General features: G+C 35.6%; 1 protein-coding gene across 2 annotated transcripts in view; it reads right to left on the bottom strand.

The window, feature by feature from the left end:
• The window catches only part of RAB28 (RAB28, member RAS oncogene family), a 66,215-nt gene that overhangs the window by 24,008 nt on the left and 19,712 nt on the right, over window positions 1-22,495 (bottom strand). For both annotated transcript variants that reach the window (XM_056347538.1, XM_056347542.1), the window contains exon 4: window positions 20,255-20,384. In XM_056347538.1, the coding sequence (XP_056203513.1) occupies window positions 20,255-20,384 (130 nt within the window). The remainder of the gene's footprint in view (window positions 1-20,254; window positions 20,385-22,495) is intronic.

Genomic DNA, 22,495 nt, shown 5'->3' with positions numbered 1-22,495 from the left:
ACTCAACTTTATATTAAATTACTTTTTATAAGAAAAAATTAAGACTGCTTAGTAAAGAAAGGTAACATACTCCAATTAACTATAAAAGGAGAAATGAAAACCAAACATATTCAGATCACTGATAGTAAATTTATCAGCTATTTCCTAAATTGAGCCACAACATTTCAAAGGCTACAAAGAACTGAATTCAAACCATATTTCAACAATATGATTTCAAACCAGACAGCAGAAATGGGACTGTAAAATTTGCCAACTCAGATATCTCATTATTACTAACTAGTCACCCATGCAAAAAAACCCACCTGATTTTAAATCAATATATCAATCATTGGTTCACCATTGTACTGAAGAACTGTTCTTGTCTCCAAGCAGAATGAGCATATAGCTTCATTCTTCCTGACATAAATTTCTACTATGATGTGAACGCTTTGGTCCAAGACATCAATTTAACAGAAGACTATAATTGAGTCAGATACTGAGGAAAAGCTACAAAAGCTCTTCTGCAATATTTGTATCTACTATTTTTCCAAACAAATTAAAAACTTCAAATAGCGCATATACTAAGACAGAATATACTAATATTGCAACCTTACAGTACTAACCAGTCTCAGCTGAGCAAGAGGAACAAACTCAAGGGGCTGAACAGAAATCATTAACAACTTTGTCCAAGACTTAAAGCTACATAATGCATAAAGGACCCAAAGGAATAAGAAAAGTACTTTGTACGTAATTTGATTGTTAGCAATCTAACAAAGCAGAGTCCATACTCTTCTCAGAGCGAACATGGCCATCTATCTGGCTGTGCAGAGCAATCCAGCTCCCTCTAATACCTTCTTCTTGTCTCTCTCATACACACACACACAAGGAAAAAGCAAACAAACAAAAACAAAACAATAACAAAAAACCACCAAACCCACAAAACCTCACACCAAAATAACTTTTTTGAAGAAAGTAGATAGTTCAGTGAAAGGGGCTGGCCTGAAATTAAGAGTTAGAAAAGTGGTAGCTTCTTCAGCAGCTCTTAAGCTACCATAATTGCAAATCAAATAGATGGTCCTGGCTTTCCTTTTGCTGCTAGTTAAGCACTTCCAAACCTTCTCGTGTGATAGTACCACTGCAGAATAAAAGGAATCCAGGAGTTCATTCAAACAAGAACTCTTGCCATTGTTCTGTTCAGCTTAGGCTGGATCAGTGAACTGAAACACCTCTCTGGGCAATGCTACCACAACTACAGTTGACAAAAGATGAACTGGTTTAAGTTAATTGCAAAACCACCTCCTGAAACTGGACTGAGAGTTGTTGGGAATGCAACACTGAGAACAGCTGAATTCAGACACATGTATGCACTCTTAAGAATTTTTGTCAGGATTCACTTTAATTTGAAAATATTAAGCAAGCAAGTTACGGTTCAGTTGGGATTTTTTTTTGTAAACATTAACTTTTTTTTTCCTAACACTTCCTAAAACCAAAGATGATTTTAACAGTTCCTGCTTTGTTCAATTTTTATTGACATTAAAGAAATCAGCTACATCTGACTTACAGCAGAGTTTAGATGTTAAAAGTGTATCTTGCCAAATAATTTGGTCAGTCATGACCTCAAGCAGTTAAACAAACCCAGTGTATTTTTTGTAGTCAGGAGTCCTCAAGAATAAGCAGCACTTCCTTTGTTAGGTTTGAATACTAAAGGGAGAATATGCGTCAAGAAGTTAACAAGTCCCTGGCAAATAATCCCAAGATATTATCTATTAAAATTTCAGCATGGCCCTGATTATGACCTAGTTTCTCTGTGACTTAGTACACTCCTAATACACATTAGGAGGGCATGGAGTTTCCACAGGTGTAATTTCCATGGACGAAGTTTTCAGAATTAGGATAGTAGAGACTTCACTTAATGGTGACACATTTGTTTAGGCCATCATTGAGCACTCTGAAAAATGTTGTCACCACCATACTTCCATTTAAAACATATTTATAAAAATATATTGAACAACGTTAGATTTTTAGAACATTTCAGCAGAACAAACTTGTTTAAATTAAGCCTAGGCAAGTGGGGTTTTCAGAAGGGTCTGTGTGACTAACACAGTTGAATTTGTTAAGAGCAGATACTGTAAAGACCTTGAGGGCCTTCAATTAATCACTAGGGATTACTCAGATACTCAGTATCTCCCTCTATCCCACAGATGCCTTAATTGCTTTATCCAATGACTGTTGTATTGAAAAATAAATGAGACTAGAGCAACCACCAGAATACAAGTCACGTTCTCTCACCTGCACTGTTCCCATCAACAAGCTACAAAGTTATATATATATATATATATATATATATATATATATATATATATATATATATATATATATATATATATATATATATAAATACAGCTACACAACCTAAGGCACTGGGGGCAAAATGGCAAGGGCAGGTGTTTTGCTTGCTGTTATGGGGGGCGGGGCTGGGGGGTGTTTGAGGTGGAATGGAGGATCAGGAGCTGTAACAGCTCAAGGTCAGGAATTTGGTATTTTAAATCTGATATTTCAAGGTCTGGTATAATCCATGCCAGTAACCTGCCTCAAGGAGCAGTCAACAGCAGGTATTGAGGCAGGAAAATAAGAAACAGTAAAACTAAATGATCACTCCTCAATACACACTTCACTTTTCATGCAGTCTGCGTTGCTCAGCCTAACACTACATCTCCAGGTTGCTATGAATAGAGCTGAAATGTTTCATAGCCACTGACAGACCAGCCCTTCACAAATCTCTGCAGTTCCTTTCTGAACCCATGTGCACTTTTGGCTTCTACAACAGTCAATTAAAAGGACTTCCACAAATTAATCACAATGTGAAAAAGTAGTTTAGTTTAATCTGTTTATTTTAAACCTGCTGTTTAATAAAAAGGCACGACATTTCCTCAGGTTTGTACTGAAAAGATGCTATATGTGTATTCTCTAGTCTCTTTCCATGGTTTTATGCAACTATTTGCCTTGTTCTTACTGCTAAGGAATGCAATCTATCTCATCCCACCTCCCTATAAAGTTTTTTCATTCCCATGGTCATTATTGCCCTGCGCTGTGTTGACTGGAACCACCTAAACTTCTCCCAACTATTGAGGACAATTCTGTGATTTATACCCAAAATTCTAATAAGCATAGACAGAGTCCTATAAGAACTTTACAGTTACATCAGGGATACTCACTGTAACAGAAGAAAATTTGGCATCTGGCATTTTGTTTGTCCTACTTCTTTCTTCTTTTCCTTTCAGAAATGATAGTGGGAAAATTTTAGGGAATTCTAACTAAACAATGCAAAAATGAGACATCCAAGAAACTGGAAGTTACACATATAAGCAGAAAAAAATAACAAAACAGCTTTACAAGAATTTACATTGCTACCCAACTCATTTTCACTAGTTGCCCATGCAAAGAGAACATGTGCATGTTGCAAAGACAGATGTGTCAAATGAAAGCTATACCAAACCTCCAAACCTGAAATTAGGCTGCACAATGCAGGCAACACTGCTGGGGACAAAAGCGATACTGAAGGTATAACACCAGCGTGGAAACCCCAACACAGCAGTTAGAAATGTAACAAAGCAACAAATACCAAGACAGACTATTTTAGTGATGGCACCAGTTAATGCAGGCTATAATCTGCTAATTTTAAAAGACGAGAGACACCTCAACAACCTCAATTTGAAAAAAAAAAAATGCCACTTTGAAGAAACTTCAAAAGCATCTATGATTTTTATCATTCTGCTGCCCCATGAAAAAGTAAAATGATTTAAGTAGACAGCACAGCTCAGATGACATCACACCTCAGTGAATCAGCACAAGTTACCATGCAGAGCTTGTTCTGTCACACTCACACATACAAGGTTATACCTTATATGCCACATGTAGCCCAGGCCTGTACTACAGCCATTGATTCTGCCAGGCCTCCAAACTGTATGAAGACAATTCCACATCCAGATGCATGCTCTGAATGAATATTAGTGCATACTGACACAGTACGCTTGAGCTATGTGAACTTCTTGTCACCCTACCACAGGGTAACCTGGTGGGACACGTCACGCCTGTTCACACACACTGACACCATAGATCTGGGAAGGCACTGCAGCAATGACATCTCGCTCATGGAATGGCCCAAAAAAAATTGACTAAATGAATTCCAGATATACATATATACGGTTATTAAGTCACAGACCAATTTATACTCTAGCCCCCACCCCACATCCATAAAGACAAAGTGTTCTTGAAGAAACTCCCCACCAAAAAAAAAATAAATAAAAAAGCTCCTTACAGTACAGAAACTGGATTGAAGAAAAAACAGTCTAAATCCTTCCTCTTTCTTTTAAATATTCAACATCTGATAAATTCCCTGCATGTTTCTGTCCAAGTGATTAGTCAGGTTTGGTAACTCAGAACCAAAAAAGAAATATTATGATTACCTCAAAATGCTTAAGTCATGAGCAGGACTATAATGCCTGCAAAATATGGCACAAGGGAAGTATTATCCTTCTACACTTAGTCTTGGAACTTGGGAATTTCAGTGAACAAGATCCCTCATTAGAATCAGATGGGGACAGATGTACCTACATGGTGGGTGGGCACGTGTGGACATCAGCCCCTCCAACCTCACTAATGAGCAATTTCCCCAGATTCAAAGAAAAATTTCATAAAAAGTTAAAGAGAAATGGCAAGTTGCCTCCTATTACCACTGGCCTAACTGCTTGGGCTGCTGCTTCTATAAAACACAGGTTTTTTTCAAAGAAAATTATTGTTAAAACCATTTGGCTGAAAGTGAAGAGCTATTGAAAAGTACAGTCAAACTGGCAGCTTGCTCTTAAAATTCCCCCCACCACTTTTATAAGTATCGTTTTGCTTGTGGCTTTTAACAGCTGTTCACACACGCCTAAGCTAGATGTGAACTTTTATTTTCCCAAAACTAAATGGGAAGCTTTAAACAGCATCTGATTTAATTTTTTTTTAATTAAAAGTGGAGGTTAAAAGGACCATGGAAATGGATGATGCAGCTGTGCTGATGCTAGGGAAAAGAATTCCAGAACAAGAAGTGAGGTAGAGTAAACACACAAAATAAGTTTCAAAAACTAAATGCGCACCACACTTAAGTAATTTTATTAGCTAATGGAAAGTTAACTTCATGTTTCTTCAGAAATATAATAGAATTTTTCTACCTACTATGTTTTTCCCTCAGAGCAATCCTAAAATTAATTCCAGAATGAAGTGGCTTCACAGGTTCCAATATTTTTCCCGAATACATCTAGAAACTCAGAAAACTCGGACACAAAACTCAGAACTAGCTCAATGATATTGCCATAAATTTACTGGTTTGGGTTCTCCAAAGAATTTAACTTCCCCTGCATTTAGATATCATCTTGGAATAATTAAACCTTTAGAATCAGATTTGCAATGGTACTAAGACACTGAAAGATGCAAGTAGGCATTCCTAGTGGGACTTTTTAAAGTACCAAGTAACTACTGGGCAACTTGGCAATGGTTTAACCATGTTTGAAAAGCCCACCAGACAGCAGTCTACATTTTTAAGCACCAGCATACTCACAAAAGTTCTGCCCTCTTGGCCTAATTACTTAATACATAGCACTAGATACCAAGTTCAAACAAACAAAAACCCACGGAAAAAACAGGAGAATATAAATGCCACTATTTATTTCTACTTGTATACCTTACACACAAAAGCACACAATGCCAATATAATAATTCTAGATATTGCCACATATTTAAATGGTCTCTTCGACTAAAACTCTTAAGAAACACATAAAAGTATTTTTAAGGCAGAAAATTCACAGGATTATGAAGGAAATGCCACAATAATCCATGTAGATTATATACCCTGTAGACTAACAGCTCCAAAAGAAATCTTTTCCAGTGCCCTAGTACAGCTACTATTCAAACCAAAAGACCTTAGTAGTTCATCCATCAAATTTATTCAGTCAAAGAAAATGCTAGCATTTTTATAAGATGCCTAATATAGTAAAAAAGTATGCAAAGTAACGCACTCTTCTCAAAACATAACTTTTTTTAAAAAAGAACAAAAACTTGGTGTCCATATCGGGTTATGTGGGCTGATGAAGCACCGCTCCCAGAGATCTATGAATGAAAAAGAAAACCAACAACATTAAAAGCACTCCCTTTCCACCCAGCACACGGGACTAGGCGTACAGAGAATGGAGAGGATAAAAAAGTGCAAGACACACGTAATACAGCCTGGACAGCAGAGCCTAATAGCAGGAGGCAAGTGGAAAATTTAGTGATGCAGACATTGTTTGCCTCTCTTGTCCACCCACACATAAGAGACTCAAGGATGAGAAACAAAGCACTCATAACAAATATGAAAATCTGAGCTAATCAAAACCAGGAATCCAGAATATTCTAGTCAGTTCCAATAAAAAACACTACAACCTGGATCCCTGCGCCTAGGGTTCCTCTGGGACATAACTTGATATTGTCTTTGATGATATGAAGCCTTGATTTCTGTTGGGTTAGTTCCTTGCTGAATCCAAAGCACAGTTTGACAAATGAAACCCAGGTCACAAGTAAAACATTTTATGCAGGTGCATATAAGTTACATTTGTGCACTTTTACACATCAAACATAACAAATGAAAGTTCACCACTGGTAAACACACCAATAAAGCAAATATAGCATTAATGTTTCTGAACCTTCTACAAATAAAACCATGCTTTAAGAACTGAGATTAATATACTACATGCCACTGACAGATAAAATGATTTTTTATATTGCACTAATTGGTGCACCAATTAACAAAACGTTTCATATTAGACGTAACAGAAAGAAAATTCAACTTCTATAATTATGGAGTGGTTATAAGTCACTTTTTGTTTAGTTCCCTAACAGTACTGCCCTCAGCACTACAAATATACATAAATCAATTATAAAAGTTAACGCTAAATGAAAAGACAAGAGGAACTATCAATGACCAATATACATTTGGCAGAAACACAGTTCCTTAATATTCCACAAGATAGCTGAAAAAAAAGTTGGCTAAGCAACCTCAGAAATGGATACACGCTACAAATAAGACCACAGAGATGCACCCGCACCATAAAACGCTCAAAAATGGATGGCATGGAAACAGAAAATGCCTTGTTCCTGTAAGATATTTCTTTATCCAAAGGATACCAGAAATCCTCTTTCTCTTCCCTGCTGTGTATGACCCGAAACATATGAGAAGCCTTCTCTCATAAGGAGCACAGAGATCTTCCTGTCTTGAGGATTCTTAGCTGGACGTGTTCTCCTCGGGTTAAACAACTATAAAAGCATGTGGTTCTGCAAGCTAATAAATAAAGGCATAAAACAGTGAAACTAATCAATTTCAAATGGAAAGAAAGCATAACCATTTTCATCAATAAAGCAATATACTCTGCTCAGGACAAGGAAAGTGGGTTTATTACATGTTTGCTCAGTGTTCCCTTTGCACCTTGGTTTCCTAATCTCTGACTGTTGAGAGACTGACTTTGTCTTGTAATGGCAGCAAGGGCTTGGGATATAAGTAGAGTCTGCGCTGCCTGAGAGAAAAACTGACGGCCTTTCCTCTCACAATGATCTATTCTAGTTCAGTCTGATTGAAGCAAGAGTTAGAGAGCAAAATATTACCACCTGTGCCATGCAGATCAAGCTTGATTATAAAACAAGGCCTGTAGCTAAAATCTTGGTCACACTGACACCAAAGGCAAAACAGTGCCACTGGCAGTGGAACTAGACACTTGGTTTTAAATTTGTGATTTTTCAGTTCCCTCCCAAAGCAGATCAAGAATATTCTAAAGATTATCCTCATATTCTTGTCAATACAGCAAAACCGTAGGGTGCTACTCAGTGTAAACATCACAACTAAAATAATGATTCTATGATCATTCATTTTAAAATTATGATATTTCTTTGTCCAAAGGATACCGGAGCACCTCTCTCTTTTCCCTGCTGTCAGTATGACCCTAAATGCATGAGAAGCCATCTCCCAAAAGGAGAACAGAGATTCTCCTGTCCTGAGGATTCTTAACTTTTGACTGTTAACAAGCAAAACAGCAGATTTGTAAGTATGCTTGAATTTCAGAGAAAACACGTACAAGACATTTTTCTCTCCATTTTGCTCTCTAGTGACCTGCTTCCATTATTAGTTCATTGCCATTCTCTAAGCTAAATATGTGAAGGAAACTTCAGTGTTCTTTCTCTGCTTTTGAAGCCAATGAGACTACCTGGAACAAGTCAGGATAAGTATATACCGTGGGACTGTGACGTTGCTATAGTACTCGCTCTTTCATGAATAGTAATTACTCTAGCAAGTGTGTAAAGCAGACAGGTCCAGTTGCGTAAGGCTCAATGCAAGTTTTATGAACTGCAGAAAAGCATGATTAGTATGGGGGGAAAAACATGTTTCACACTTTTATTGTAAAGAACATGAGAATCTCACAGAAACTGCCAGAACAGATGTTCATAAATTGGGCCCTTAATCTGCAGCACTTTCCAGGTTTTAAGCTATATCCACTGGTCTGTAGAGCATATTCCTCTCTTTTTAATATAATTCTGTTTAGTTTTTTTAATAAATAAGTTTATGACTTTAGTAGTGTTGCCAGCTGTTCAATTTTGATTTACTGTCAGAGTCTGCTTTAATATATAGTGGCTTTTGTGGCTTACCCATATAGATTACATTTTAAGCTTCAAGATATCACTATAAAGCAGCTGGAAAAAGTACTGGCTGTGCTCAGAAACCAGCATTATTGCCCTAGTGATCAACCACTTAAACATGCAACTACACCAGTAACTATTCTCTAAAAACCTTTCAGATACACCATTCCCAGAATGAAACTGCAAAACTTACAGTGTAAGAGGAGGTCATCGTAACATATGTACTTTTAAAAGCCAGCCTAAGAAAACTGTTAATTATTAATTGGGCAATGCAATAGCTGGCAATAGAGATCTCTGCAACAACTGTTCTTTATTCTTTCATTACCTCATTTCCTGTATTTCTATGTGTAGCTTGAGAAAATTCAGAAATAAAACCCCTTCACATTAAAAATAAAAACATGTAAACTCAAACATTACCAAGTCTACATATATTTTCAGTAATTCTTCCTGATAGACATCACTAGTGCTGTAGAAAATTACATTTACTGTAGCGTGACAAGAACTGAGTAAAGAATATAACAAGTAACTTTTAGGAAAACTCAGAACCTTTCTACAGCCTGAACTTGTATTCCATATTTCACAACTTTATGAAGTGCTTTCTAGAAAATTTCTTTACAGCATTGTTTACTGAATATTGTTGTGAAAGAATTCTCAATATTCTTCATCCAGAACCATTTTTAACCTCACAGAATTGCAACATAACCAGACTAGGCTTTTTTGCCTCTACTATCTGCAAGTACAAGGTAATTTATTAAAATAAGCTACCACAACAGTATTCTTAGAATTGAACAGTGGATCAAAACCAAAAACTCTGGAAACTCTCCACTGTTGGCTAGTCCAGAATCATCAGTCAGAACTACCAGGGTTTTTTTAATTACACTGAAAACTGCTTTTTCTGCTCAAAAAGGTTCCTTTTTCCACATAGAACTAAATCCCTAAAAAAATTCCAACCAAGAGAACAGAACAATTTGATTCAGAAAGATCAGTATGGTGCCTAATGACAGGGGGGGTTATTTGTCTTATACTGTTATTTTCTCACAAGTTTGGATTTGCAAGTTGGACAGTATCCATAACGCATTACTCTCAAAGTTCTGTCATACCTAAGAGGGTATGATACATCAGGGAAGACATAAAGGGAAAAGTAAAACAAAACCAGCCTTTATATCCATAGCATCAGGAGCAGACCATAGGATAATGGGAAGAGAAGCATCAGCACTACATTTCCCATGAGACACAGCAGTGGCACCTATACAAACTAAAATACTTCAAGCTTTTCTGTAATGGTTTTGAAGGGGGACTGAGAAGTAGACTCCAAAACACCACCATTTTCTATGTGGGCAGCAGAACATAAAAGTATTTTTGAAACAGTTCAACTTAACAGCCTGACCAACTCCTACACACTGCTTTCTTCCTTCTGCATGCCTACAGAAAATTACTTTTCAAACTTCTCCTGTAAATGTATAAAGTAAGTTCTTAGTAACTGAGAGTATCTCTTTCCACAGTATAAAAGGTACATCTGTAAAAAACTTACTCATTCCAGCCTCCATTTTAAAGTATCTACCACAAAAAATGCTTAAGGTTGCAAAATCTACCATTTTAAACTTGAAGATGCCCTCAATAAATATAATGATTATATCCCAGTATTTTTCAAAAGCAAGTCTGAAGACATTTTACTATTCTCTGTGTTCCATTCAACCATTTAGTCTGCAGCTTTTTTTTTTTTTAATTTGTGTTTATTTAGCATCTCAATCAAAAGGACAATGATCCTGATGGCAGTTTCCAAATGGCATTATGTCAGAAAACTTGGGAATGAGTTCTCTAGTCAAAGTCAGAAAAAGGTAATGTTCCTCTTTCCATACACATATTTCAAAACTTTAATGAATTCTACCATGATATACTAATATTATATGAGTACGATATATTCATATTATCACACATATTTAAATAAACATATTGGACAACACTCACCACAAAAGAAAGACCACATGGTACATATATATATAAAAAAAGTAATCCAAAAGAATATTCTAATTCAGGGGCTAGTCATGAAAACAACAGAGTAAACTTGGAGCAGCTCATCTGAAATCACTAAATGTGCTCTAGATTTACACCTGTGTAAACAGCCAAAATTTTTATCTTATGGTCAGTGATTCCCCACACTAAACAAAAGAATGTGGTATGGCAAATGTGATATAACTCATTTTACAGTTGTAAAAAATTTTGTTAAAAATACTAATGTGGATGAGATGGGATGGTTACTCCTTCTGGTCAGAGCGTCAAAGGACAAATGGATGGAATGAAATGAAACCTGAAAAGGTTCAGCAGAAGTTACATACTTATAATTCCCTTCTCATATCCAGAAAACTATATGGTGCATTGTTAAACAAGGGAAAGAAAACTCTGAAAGCACTACTTCTGAAAAAAAAAAATATTTAAAAACCTAAAATATATCATGAAAATTTCATAGGGAACTCAGTGGTTTTTAAATAGAAACTATGTACAATGCACATAAAGCCCTCCTCTTGTGAGACCTTATTTTAAATAATGCAAGTAGATTTCTAATTTACCATTCATCACCACTGTCGTCCACCTCCTTAAGCAACATGTTTCAGCAAATCTTAATTGATTTTTAACATTCATTTTTTGGTACTAGATAATCTTAGATCTGTCTCTTGAAAACAACAAACGTATTTTAAGGCTATCCTCCATATCATTAGGGCTGAAAGCACAGAGTGTAAATAACAGCAATAACAACGCTGTCTGCATTTAAACTACCTGATTTATCTCAGTGAACTATTAAGATCAAACAAAGTTTGATACTGGTCTAGCAGTTACTCCCATAGTAACATCTTCACAGTCTCGTATTACACAGACAAATAATTAAATACCTTTTTTCAAATATCTTTTTTTCCCCCCTCAAAAAACCCTGAGCTATAAAATAAACCAAAGTAGACAGCAGAAAGAAATGGCAGCTCTTTCAGAACCTCAAGATGTACCACCTCAAATATTGGAACAATGAAGAATTCATAACGAGAGGTGCTAATGTCATTAAGACATTAATATGCTTAAAGATCTATCAAAAGTGCCACACATTTAGCAGAGTATACATGCTCTTATATTGAAATGGGAATCATAAACTCAGAATGTCTCATTACATCAAGTATATGAAGCTACAATTGTGGACTAAACTTGAAAAAGCACCATTAATTTCTGCTTCTCTTGCAAATCCTCAATAAACATTATAATGTCCTACAATTACACAATTTTAAAATATACATATAATGCATTCCCCATATTTTTTCCTCTTCATTCTTAAGTCTGCACGCACACAGTTCATAGTATACCACTAAGAGAGGCTGATTTGAACACTCTACTCATTTATCCATCTTCTATTGTATTTTACTCCTACAGGATCTGACAACAACATAGCAAGATAATCCTACAGTATTATCCTAACTTGAATCTCTGTAAGAACTTCAAATTTTCTAAAATATTTTCAGGACAATGTTTCAAATTGCACTTTTCATACTACAAACTCCTATTAATCATATTAATGGAGGTCATCTATTATGATTATTCCCCATATTAACACGGGCTATCATCCATCCTCTAAATTGAGCTGAAATAATTACCGGCTACTTCCAATAAAAATCTTTAACGTTTCTGGTTCATTGAAATAAATAGAAAAAGCTTAAGTTTTCCCTGCTGATTAGGAAGAAACTTCTACGCTTTCTGCCTGTAAACATACTCAATTACTACATGCATTTCAGTTGAAGTTGCAGTGTACACATAAATACTGCATAACTGTTACTATGTGTCTGACTCAAACTGTGAAGCATTACAAAAAGATTAATCTACTGACTTACCTAGTTTTTAAATAGAAAATAATGCTACAATAGCACTTCTCTTTTTCCCCACTTTGTCCAAAATCCTAATACTAATGCCCTATTCACACTTGAAATTTGGTTATCCTCTCTCATCAACTTCAATAATAATATATGAGAATATATTTCCACAGTAGCTAATGGAGACATTCCTACAAATCAATGTGCTGCAGTGATACAGAAATAAAAGCTTATTTCACTGTAATGATGCTTCCAGACTTCCCTCAAGTCAGGTGGTTACTTGCAGTTAATGATCTGTGACATACCACACAAGTAGTCCTAAAAAGACTTATTATCCACTGCATGTGCAACAATATTTGCTTTATGGATGGCTAAATGAATGAAGACATTCAATGTAACTGTAAAAGTAAAATCAAAAGAAAACTTACAAGTAACATGTTTTCTTTGAGTAAAAGAGCTGTGAACATTTTCCATTAATACTTAACCTTTTGCTGGAGCAGTGCAACCACATATAATGCTTGAATCCATAAAGCCCAAGAGCTGCTCAGGGTTAACACTGATTAACTGCCCCCAATCAAATGTTTTAACTTTTAAAAATTTCAGAGCACTTCACTAATGAAATCAGATTGCATTTATGTCATATGGCAAAGGTGGGAGCAGGACAACTTGCAAAGAAATTTTGTCCTGTCTTAAAAATGTGTTGGGTTTTTGTTTTTGTTTTTTCAATCCAATAAAATAGACACAAAATTGATTGGTTTTTAAAACTATATATATTATGCTGCACTGACTTCTATTAATATACTAATAGAAAAGAACAGAAAATTAATTTAAAATAAGCTACAATCCAACAGTACCATATCTCCCATGACTCAGACTGTGCAGACATTCACACATTCTCTGTTTATAATTTTTTTCATTTACTAGACTCAGCTTTTGTCCACCATATGTCCACCGTAGATTAACTATTCCCTTAGGCACAATTAAGGGCTTTCCATTTGTTGTAAGAAGACCCAAGTATGAAGGACGCAGCCAGAAAAAACATTTCTACCTAAACCAAAAACAGAAGCACATTCAGCCTGGACTATGGTTTATGCAGCATCTTTTTTATTAGACGTATGTCTACATTGCTAAATAAACTACAGACAAAATCCATGGAAACATTAAGAGATCTCTCAGCATTTCATTTGGGGATTATTATTAAAATAGGATACATACGCTGTTCTAACCTTTGTATTTAAATGGTTTACTTCTACTTCAATTTTTCAATGACATCTTTAAAGATTTTTGTGAATATAAGCATAACCGGTAGTGAATGAGAATATATTATTTACTGGCACCTCTGTCATATTGGCATTTGAGTTCAACTACACTAACAGTATTCTGTCAGGTCCTTGAACTTGGTCTTAACAGGCAAAACTTATGTGTGCAAATAAAAAACTGAAGTCCAGCCTCAAGATTTTAAGTGCAGGAAGAAGAAACCAGGTTACTCATCGTCACTAAAATAAAAAAGCCTAACATAAAAACTACTTATCAGTTGGACTAGTTCATAACTATCCTCAATTTCTGTTTAAAGCACCATATGATCTGCATAAGAAAACATTAATTTCAGCAAACAGTTTGTACAGTATCTAATCTGCCCTGGTTCAAATGAATGCAAATTCATTGATTTTCACAGAATTACACCTCTTTATATCAGGTCTCGTCTAGCTGCACAAATCTCAAACTCAGACAAGTGGTGTAACAGTAATATATCTTCTGTGTGCAAGACGTATATATTATTCAGCTTCACCCCTGTACTCAATCCCATACTGCAGCAGAACACAAATCAAAAAGCAAGCTCACTAATAGTTAATCCTATCTGTGCTGAGTATCAGAAACTGGTCTTAAGACAGGCAGGGCAGCAATTTTGATAACGATTATTAATTATCTTTTCAGCAGGACAGAAAAAATTTCCTCTTCTTTTTATTTTATTTTTATTTAGTACTCTGGCACTGGATACTTGGCTTTTGAGAGCCACCATCAAAACCTATCCTGTATACATGCTCCACTAATGGCTGCAGCACTGGAAGGAAATCAGAAGTCTAAAAGTCTGCTTTTAACCAGGTGATTTAGCAAGCGCTGTGTCCACTGTGACTTGCCATCCAAGAGATCATTTCATGAAGGATTCTGAAAGAAAGGTCCAAGTAAAACATGGGCTGATTTGCAACCAGATGCAACAGATACATTTATCACAGCAAGACTAAATGAAGGTTGGGGCCTGAATGGAGTACATATGCCCGTATCCTTGTGATCTATCCTGCCAGGTGTTTTCCCTTCTCAGCCAATGGAATATGTTTAAGTAAATATTACACAACAGCAATAAATCTTCCTTCTTTTGTTCCGTATAATCTTCTGTGAGCTCAGCTACTTTATAAAGAACAATACTTGAGGCTCAGACTCCATTTACATATCTCTGTGTGGCATATATCATAGCTTAATAGACCTACCCACGTGGCAATTTAACAGACATAAATAGGTCACTTTGGCAGTGATCATAGCCAGCACCATCAATATTAAGCCAAGCATGATTTAGGATCAAAACCTTGCCAGACAGATGCTTTCTCAGACAAGCAAGGTAATTTTCTCACTCAAAAATGTATGTTTCTACGTTGCTTCCATCCCTAAAATAATACAGAGCACATTCAGACACTAGGTTTGAAATATATTATTATGGTAAATAAAAGATCATTTTCACCTGTGATTTTCCCTTTCATTAATTTACATTTGTTAAAAATAATTATTAAAAAAAGTTACCCGACCATTGAAACACACAAATCCATAAGACTGCTATTTTCTATTAATCTTACAAGTTTGTTGAAACAAACATTCTATACATATTTTAAAACAGGGTAGCATTCTACATTTATTCAAATTAGTTGGTAAATTGACCGTAGCACAGGACAAGGTTTTCTTTTTAAAGGAGTCTCTACATGTAGTTTACCCTCCCATCCCAGGAGCTTGTGTGAGGCTCAGGTGACTGGATCTGCTGTCAGGCATGCAGGAACCTTAGATTAATCAATAAGACTCAAAAGAACAGGGGTCTTTGCATTTGCTGCTCAACACTTGTCTTAATTACAGGTGAAGGACCTAACAAGTGCAAGCCCACAGGGAACAAGAAGAGAAAACAGCTGGGGAAGGTTGGGAGGGACAAGAGAATGAACATGTAGTTCTGAATTTTAATAAGCCAGAATCTCAAAACCAGTATTAATGAAGATATTTTCTGAGTACAACTGGGGAGACTAAGTATATAAGGCAGTAACAGAGTCCAAAAGCAGACTGGGTATGTCCTGTTACCAGCCAGATTCACATTAGTACACAGTATGCCAAACATTCATTCGCATCTGGGCTGGAAAATGTTTCTTTCTGTGTTCAGATAAGATAGGTAAAAACATTTTATGTTGTATGTAAAGGCAAGTTAAAGGGTACACTAAAATGTAACCTTTAAACTTCACAATGTAACAGCACACCACTTCCTGTTCAGAGATAGCACTCCAAGATCAATTAATCACAGCTAAGACGAACAAACAGTCAACATTCTTAATTAGTGTTGATGCATTCTCCTCTGTGCCCTCATCTGTCATGAATACTGTTTAACAATCTGAGTTATTAGTCTTTATTGAAGAGTGGATCTGGTTAATATCTCTAAGAACAATCATTCATCCATCCACTATACACTGGTACCTGATAATTCCTACCCCCTATATAAGCTACAGATAACCACCGCCCTAAGACCATCTTGGTAGCTATAAATCAAAGTAAGTGTAGCTCCCATGCAATCTGGGTTAATTTTTGTTTGCAATATATCCACTGAAAATGTTGGTACGACACTTGAGGAGCATACTTACGGATTAGTGCAGAGGAAAATATATAAAGTAGTCAAGGTAGAAAGGAAAAAAACACATCAGTCATACAAAACACAGTAAAACCTCTCTAATTCACACTAACAACTAGTGTGATCCATTGCAATTACTGAACTTTGTCAACACCAAATTTAAGCAAAGATACTAAGTGCACAAAACACAATTCATTCACTTGGTAACTATAGTTTCATTTATACTATACAATATAAGTCAAAGTATTTGACAGCAACATATCTATACAAGTTTTAAGTTACTGCAATGAAATTCAAAAGTCTTTGTCAATCTTCATAAGGTTTACTCTCCTATTTTTGGTGCAAATGAAGCGGTGTTAACAACAGAGAAATAAGCACATTTCAAATATACTTTGTCTAAAATAAGATTAAAATACCACAAAGTTACAAAGAAACTAAATTTAAGATTCAACACCAACTGTAAATTTTAGGATTATTAAGACCTTATGACTTACAATTAATATGAAAAAGAAAAATTCTACATTCAATTTTACAATTCCTTTTACTGTTTACCAAATGCACAGACAAAAATATATGGGAAAAGACAGAGAATTAACTGATAGTCAAACTTGAGTGCATGAGGCAGATCTGGCAAGATCTTGGCTCAAATCAGTTTTCTACTCTCTCTGACCAAATGTGTAGGTCAGACTATGTACAAAAAAAAAAAATAAATGTATGGGAATAAAGAAAGAATGAAAAATAAAACTAAGCACCCAGGAGGAAGACAGTCACCTTAAATAAAGTACTGCTTTCACAAAGGAAGACTACATCTCTGAAGCTCTTGTTCTCCCAATTATTTTTAATAAATTAGTGGTCAATGACAGTCCTTCATTTTAGCTAGTCCTGAAGAAAAAAAAAAAAAAAGAAAAAAAAGATGGGAGGGGGGAAAAAAAAAAAAAAAAAAGGAGGGGTGGGAAGGTCCGGAATTTAGGAGATCTCAATTCATACTATTCTTATTATTTTCAAATAAATTTCTGATGGATGAAAGACTAGAGACTGATGGAAGCTTTCTATGTAGAAATTACCTTTCCAATGTTTCATGACTAAATCTTAAAACTCTTAAAATCAGAACAGGACACTTTAATAAATTGCCCCCACTGTAAAGTTCATTATCATGCTTTAAACAGACACAGTAGCTTACTGTGTTCATGCTTCTAATCTATTGCAATGTACAATAAAATAGAGTAGTCAAAACTAGCACTGATTCATTTAAAACAGCACCGAACAATTTCTTCAAGTTTGGTGGAATACTGAAGAAATTCCTGCAAACAACACATTTAATAGAATGACTACAAATTGATACAAAAAAACCACTAATAAATCATGCAGTTTTATAGATAATTTAACAGCTAGTAGCTGTGCTCTAAAGCATTACAGCAGAGATCCCAGGTGTATGTACCCCAAAACGGAAAAGTACACATTTTATTCAGTATTAGGAAGTGAAAATGGGCAAATGAATGCCTAAGCTCAAGCAAAGTCTACTTAAGAGAGCAGCACTGAATTCAGGCCAAGGTTGTAAAATGGATGGTTTCAGCTGGACTTCCAAATTCTTACCCAGTTGTCTAAATACTGGTCCAATGCTTCCCAGTTGCTATGAATGAAAATAACTGCATTCCCGGCAATTTTTTATCAGAAAAAGTGTTAGAATAACTTGCCATGATATAGATGTTTCTAGTCTTTAATAGAGCACACTCAGGTATTTTCCTAAAAGACATGTATAGCTCAAAAGCCAAGTACAATCCTGAGACAGAAACTACTGACTGTAGTATTTCTCCTGTACAATGCATGAGGTCAAGTAAGTTCATCAAATGGCTTTTCTTGGCTTTAAACCTATTATTGCTCTTGCGTTGCATACAAGTGTCTTGTCACTTACTGAGCAAAGAAGTTGAGCTATTCTGAACACAGTGATTCCAGCTGAAGAACTTGTTATTACTGGTAGCTTTATCCTTTCATAATATGCAAGAGTCAACACCATGCTTCTATATGAATACTTACCTTGTTTTCTATTTATGTAACAATAGAAGCCTGACTACAGTTACCTCTCGCAGGCCATTAAGGTATTGGGGTAGAAGCCCTCCTAGATATTCTTCTCCTATTATAGAATTCAGAAAAGCAATACACTTCTAAAGGCTCAATTTTTATCATGCTGAAATAAAAATAAAGTGAAAAAAGACCTCTGGAAACAGCAACCCCTGCATGCTCAACATGTGCAACAATAACAACAAACATCCTTAGGATCACATGAAAGCAACAGTTTGTAATTTTTCTTTACATGCAGCTTCTGAAGGAAAACAAGCTAGCAAACACACTGTTCCTTCAACTGCTATTTTCATAAAATTAAAGCCCTTTGTCAGTCTTTAATTGAAAACTCACCTACAAAACTAGAATCTGTTTGCAGATGCTCCCAAGAAAATACTTGATATTAAAGAACTGCAGGTATGTATATGAGAAAAAGATATATATTTAAGGTATATAACAGAAATAAAACTCTTTCAAATGGAAACTAGTGTCTGATTTTCTACTTCTATGGTGTCATTCCAGCAAAAGAATGTTATTTATTCCTATGTTAAAGTGCATCTTACCATAAATACTACCTAAGATTTGCAGAATTTCAGCTAGGAAGTCCAATTTTGGGGCAAAATATAAATCAGTGAAAAATATTTCTCATTTTAATTTCAACAGAATCCGTACTATTAACTCTGGTCTGCTAGAGTACAACACTGTTTAAGTTATACTTTCAGAAGTGCTATTTTACTCCAAGAGCTTCTCTGCTTTCTTCCCAGAAAATAAGTAATCTTTCATAATTAATATCATAAAATTCTGCAGCATCACAGTAGCAACATTACAGTTAATGGTTCTGAATCAAAGTGATGTCTCTACATTGTTTTCAAATGCTTTTAAACAACACTAACTGGCTGAATGAGGTCTTTTTTTCAGGTTTCTTCATGATTCAGACATTGTGATACAAACACAAATTACTTGGAAAGTCAAAAAAAATATTTGTTTTTTGTTGTTCAAGTAAATATATATACATTGTTAAAAGATTCTGTATCTGTTTCCACCACTTTCTGAAATGGCTTTATGTTGCTTTTATCATCTTCAATAGAAAAAGGGTAAAAGAGCTAGGATCAAGACCTCAGGTATACTAATAAAGATGTTTCTATAAGATTTCTTAGCTTGAAATGAGGGAAATTGGAAACCATCTAATTAGGAAACTAACTAGGTGATGGTTACTTAAAGTGGCATATTCTGGTGGCCGGAAGAAAACAGTTATATGATACTTACATGATCAAAAAGAGGACAGGTTAAAAAAAAAAAATCCCAAAACAACAGGAATTAAGTAACCTCACATGCAGAACTACAGATAACAGGCAAAAAAAGCCCAATAAGCAACTCATAAGTACTATGCATAGTGCGTAGTTTAGTTAAATAATATATACCAGCAGTGAATTTAGCAGTGTCTGGACATACAGAACCATGAAATATACCTGTCATTAGATCCAGGAATGTTTCCCAGTTCTGTGTTCTAGATGCATGCTATGGCTATATCCTGAGGCCCTATCAAATTCAAACACGGGTGAGAGAAATCTCTTCAAGAAAAGAAAACAGGGAGGCAGGCTAGGCAAAGCATGATGCAGCAAGCCCCTCAACCTAACCACCCACAACAAGAATCCCAAGGTACACCCAAATATCATCTGTACACAACAACACACAAGACAATATTCAGTTTCATTTTACTAAAGGTATATGACCTGTGCCATTTCTTCAATAGTGCAACATTCAGAGTATTTCAATTAATTTTTAAATATGAATAACTTACTTTTATTTCCAACCAAGGCCACAAGTGGCTGTGTTTCTGATTCTTCATTCACTTTTTTTACCACATTATACCAGTCTTCTAAATTGTCAAAACTCTGGCCATTGGTAATATCATAAACCAAGAGAATACCCTAAATAAAAAGATATATTTAAAGTGTAACAGACTGTAAAAACATATTAACATGGTAAAATTTGTTTCAGTCTAAATCATTATCATCATAAAATATAGCACTGAGAAATAATGGCATTGTATCTTTTCGGGAAATATTAAAGGAATTATAAGTTTCTGTAATAAACAGATATTATTACAGTATTTCTCCTGCATTCCATATGTTCCAAATTCAGATACTAATTGAACTACAAGGGCAGAAAGAAATAGCAATTTAGTAAAGAGCACAGTTAGTTATATTAGAAATAATCCAAACTGCATATACTTTATGAAAAACCCAAAAAGCACTTCACATTAATAGTAAGATAAAAATCACACTAGAGAAGGACTTTTATTTTAGCCAATATTACTTGTACTTTCACTATTCCCTTTTTGAAAAAATAAAAATAAAAGCAGTTCAATCATACATTTCTGCACACTGCCCAGCTGTCATGTCTCTGCTCTCCTTGAGGGAGAAAGGCCAGATCCCTTCCTTCACTGTTGCAGAAGACAAGCAAGAAGTGCTGGCAAGCTTTACATTTTCAAAGGATAAACTAAAGATATGGTCAGAAGTCAAAAAGAAGGTAGTATTTCATAGGTTTTGGGGCCAGGGTATGAGTAACAAATACTCAAAACAGGCTTTACTGGGGATTCCTCAAAGCTAATATCCATTACTATAAAGCACAGCCCAAATATCCACCTTCTCCCTCCATAATTCTAAGATCAGCAATCACAAATCACTCTCCTCTCAATTATTGAGTCTTCTGCCCTGCCTTCCACTAGACTAAAGGCAGTATCTCGTAAATAAGGAATAATGTCAGAATTATCTTCCGTTGCACTTGTTCTCATGGAGTTCACATGGCGGGGAGGGGTGGAAATCCCTGCAGCTGCACTGCTCCTCACATGAAATTTTCACAAATATTCTAAAAAAACAATACAATGCATACAAAATCAGCTGGTTCAATGACCCACTGTGAAGAGAAAAGATTTTTCAAGTAAATTTTTTTTCAGGTATTTGTCTGGGCCCAGTTTTACTTGATAGTTTCATGTGGAGTGTCTTAGATCACAGAACATAGTGGAAGCTTATTAATTTCACAGATGACAACAAACTAGTAGAGACTGCAAGATTATTTGAGGAGAGTTTACATTATATGATGAGAAATAAAAATAATAGGATGCAATTCAATAAGTACCATGAAGTTCAAAGGAAGCAATAATCAACTGCACAATAGGAAACATCTGGCTTTGGAACAGGTTCCATATCATAGGATCAAGGAGTTAAAATAGATCACAGTTGAATATGTCAAGCTTATTTTGTAGCAAAAAGGAAAATTTCACACTGGCATGAAACATTCCAGGTGAAATAATGCATCCAGCTTTGGACACTGAAAGTCAAAAAAAGGGTAAACTAGAAGAGACCAGTAGTAACATCAGAGGTTTAGAAACCATGACTGACATCAGAAAATTGAAAAAAATGGACTGTTTCAACAAACACAAGACTGATAGCAGGCATGATGATGCTGTCAAAAGTTTCAGAAGAAGATAACAGAAATTCTCTTTTTAAATGCTCATATATAGTTTGCAGCTGACACTAAACTGGGAGAACCAGCCAACATGCATGAGGCTGCCATTCAGAGGTATGTACACATACTCAAGGAATGGGCAAACAGGAATCTTTCATCATTCAACAAGGACAAATGCAAAGCTCTGCAGCTTGGCAGGAATAAACAACACAGGCTGGGGAGCAACTGAAAATTACCTCAGGTCTTGGTAGAGAGCAAGCCAAATATGAGCTAGCAATGTTCCCTTGCAGCAAGGATAGACAACATGAGCCTGGGCTGTATTAGCAGAAGCACAGCCACTAGACCAAGGTATCTATTCCAGCACTTGTTAGAGCATATCCAAAGTAATACACCCAGCCTAGGCCCCTCAAGGCATCAGTAAAGTGGAGTAAGTTCGGCAGAAGGCCACCAAGATGAAGAGAGACTGAAGCACTTGTCCTGTGAGGAAAAGATGAGGATTCCTCAACCTGGAGATGAGATGGCCCTGGGAGGACCTAAAAGCAGCTTTCCCATACTCATGGGGAAGCTATGA

The sequence above is a fragment of the Falco biarmicus genome, chromosome 1 (genome assembly GCF_023638135.1).
Source record: "Falco biarmicus isolate bFalBia1 chromosome 1, bFalBia1.pri, whole genome shotgun sequence".
In the NCBI taxonomy this organism is placed as follows: domain Eukaryota; kingdom Metazoa; phylum Chordata; class Aves; order Falconiformes; family Falconidae; genus Falco; species Falco biarmicus.
The sequence above is the reverse complement of the archived record's forward strand: the minus strand, read 5'-3'. Positions and strand labels throughout refer to the sequence as shown.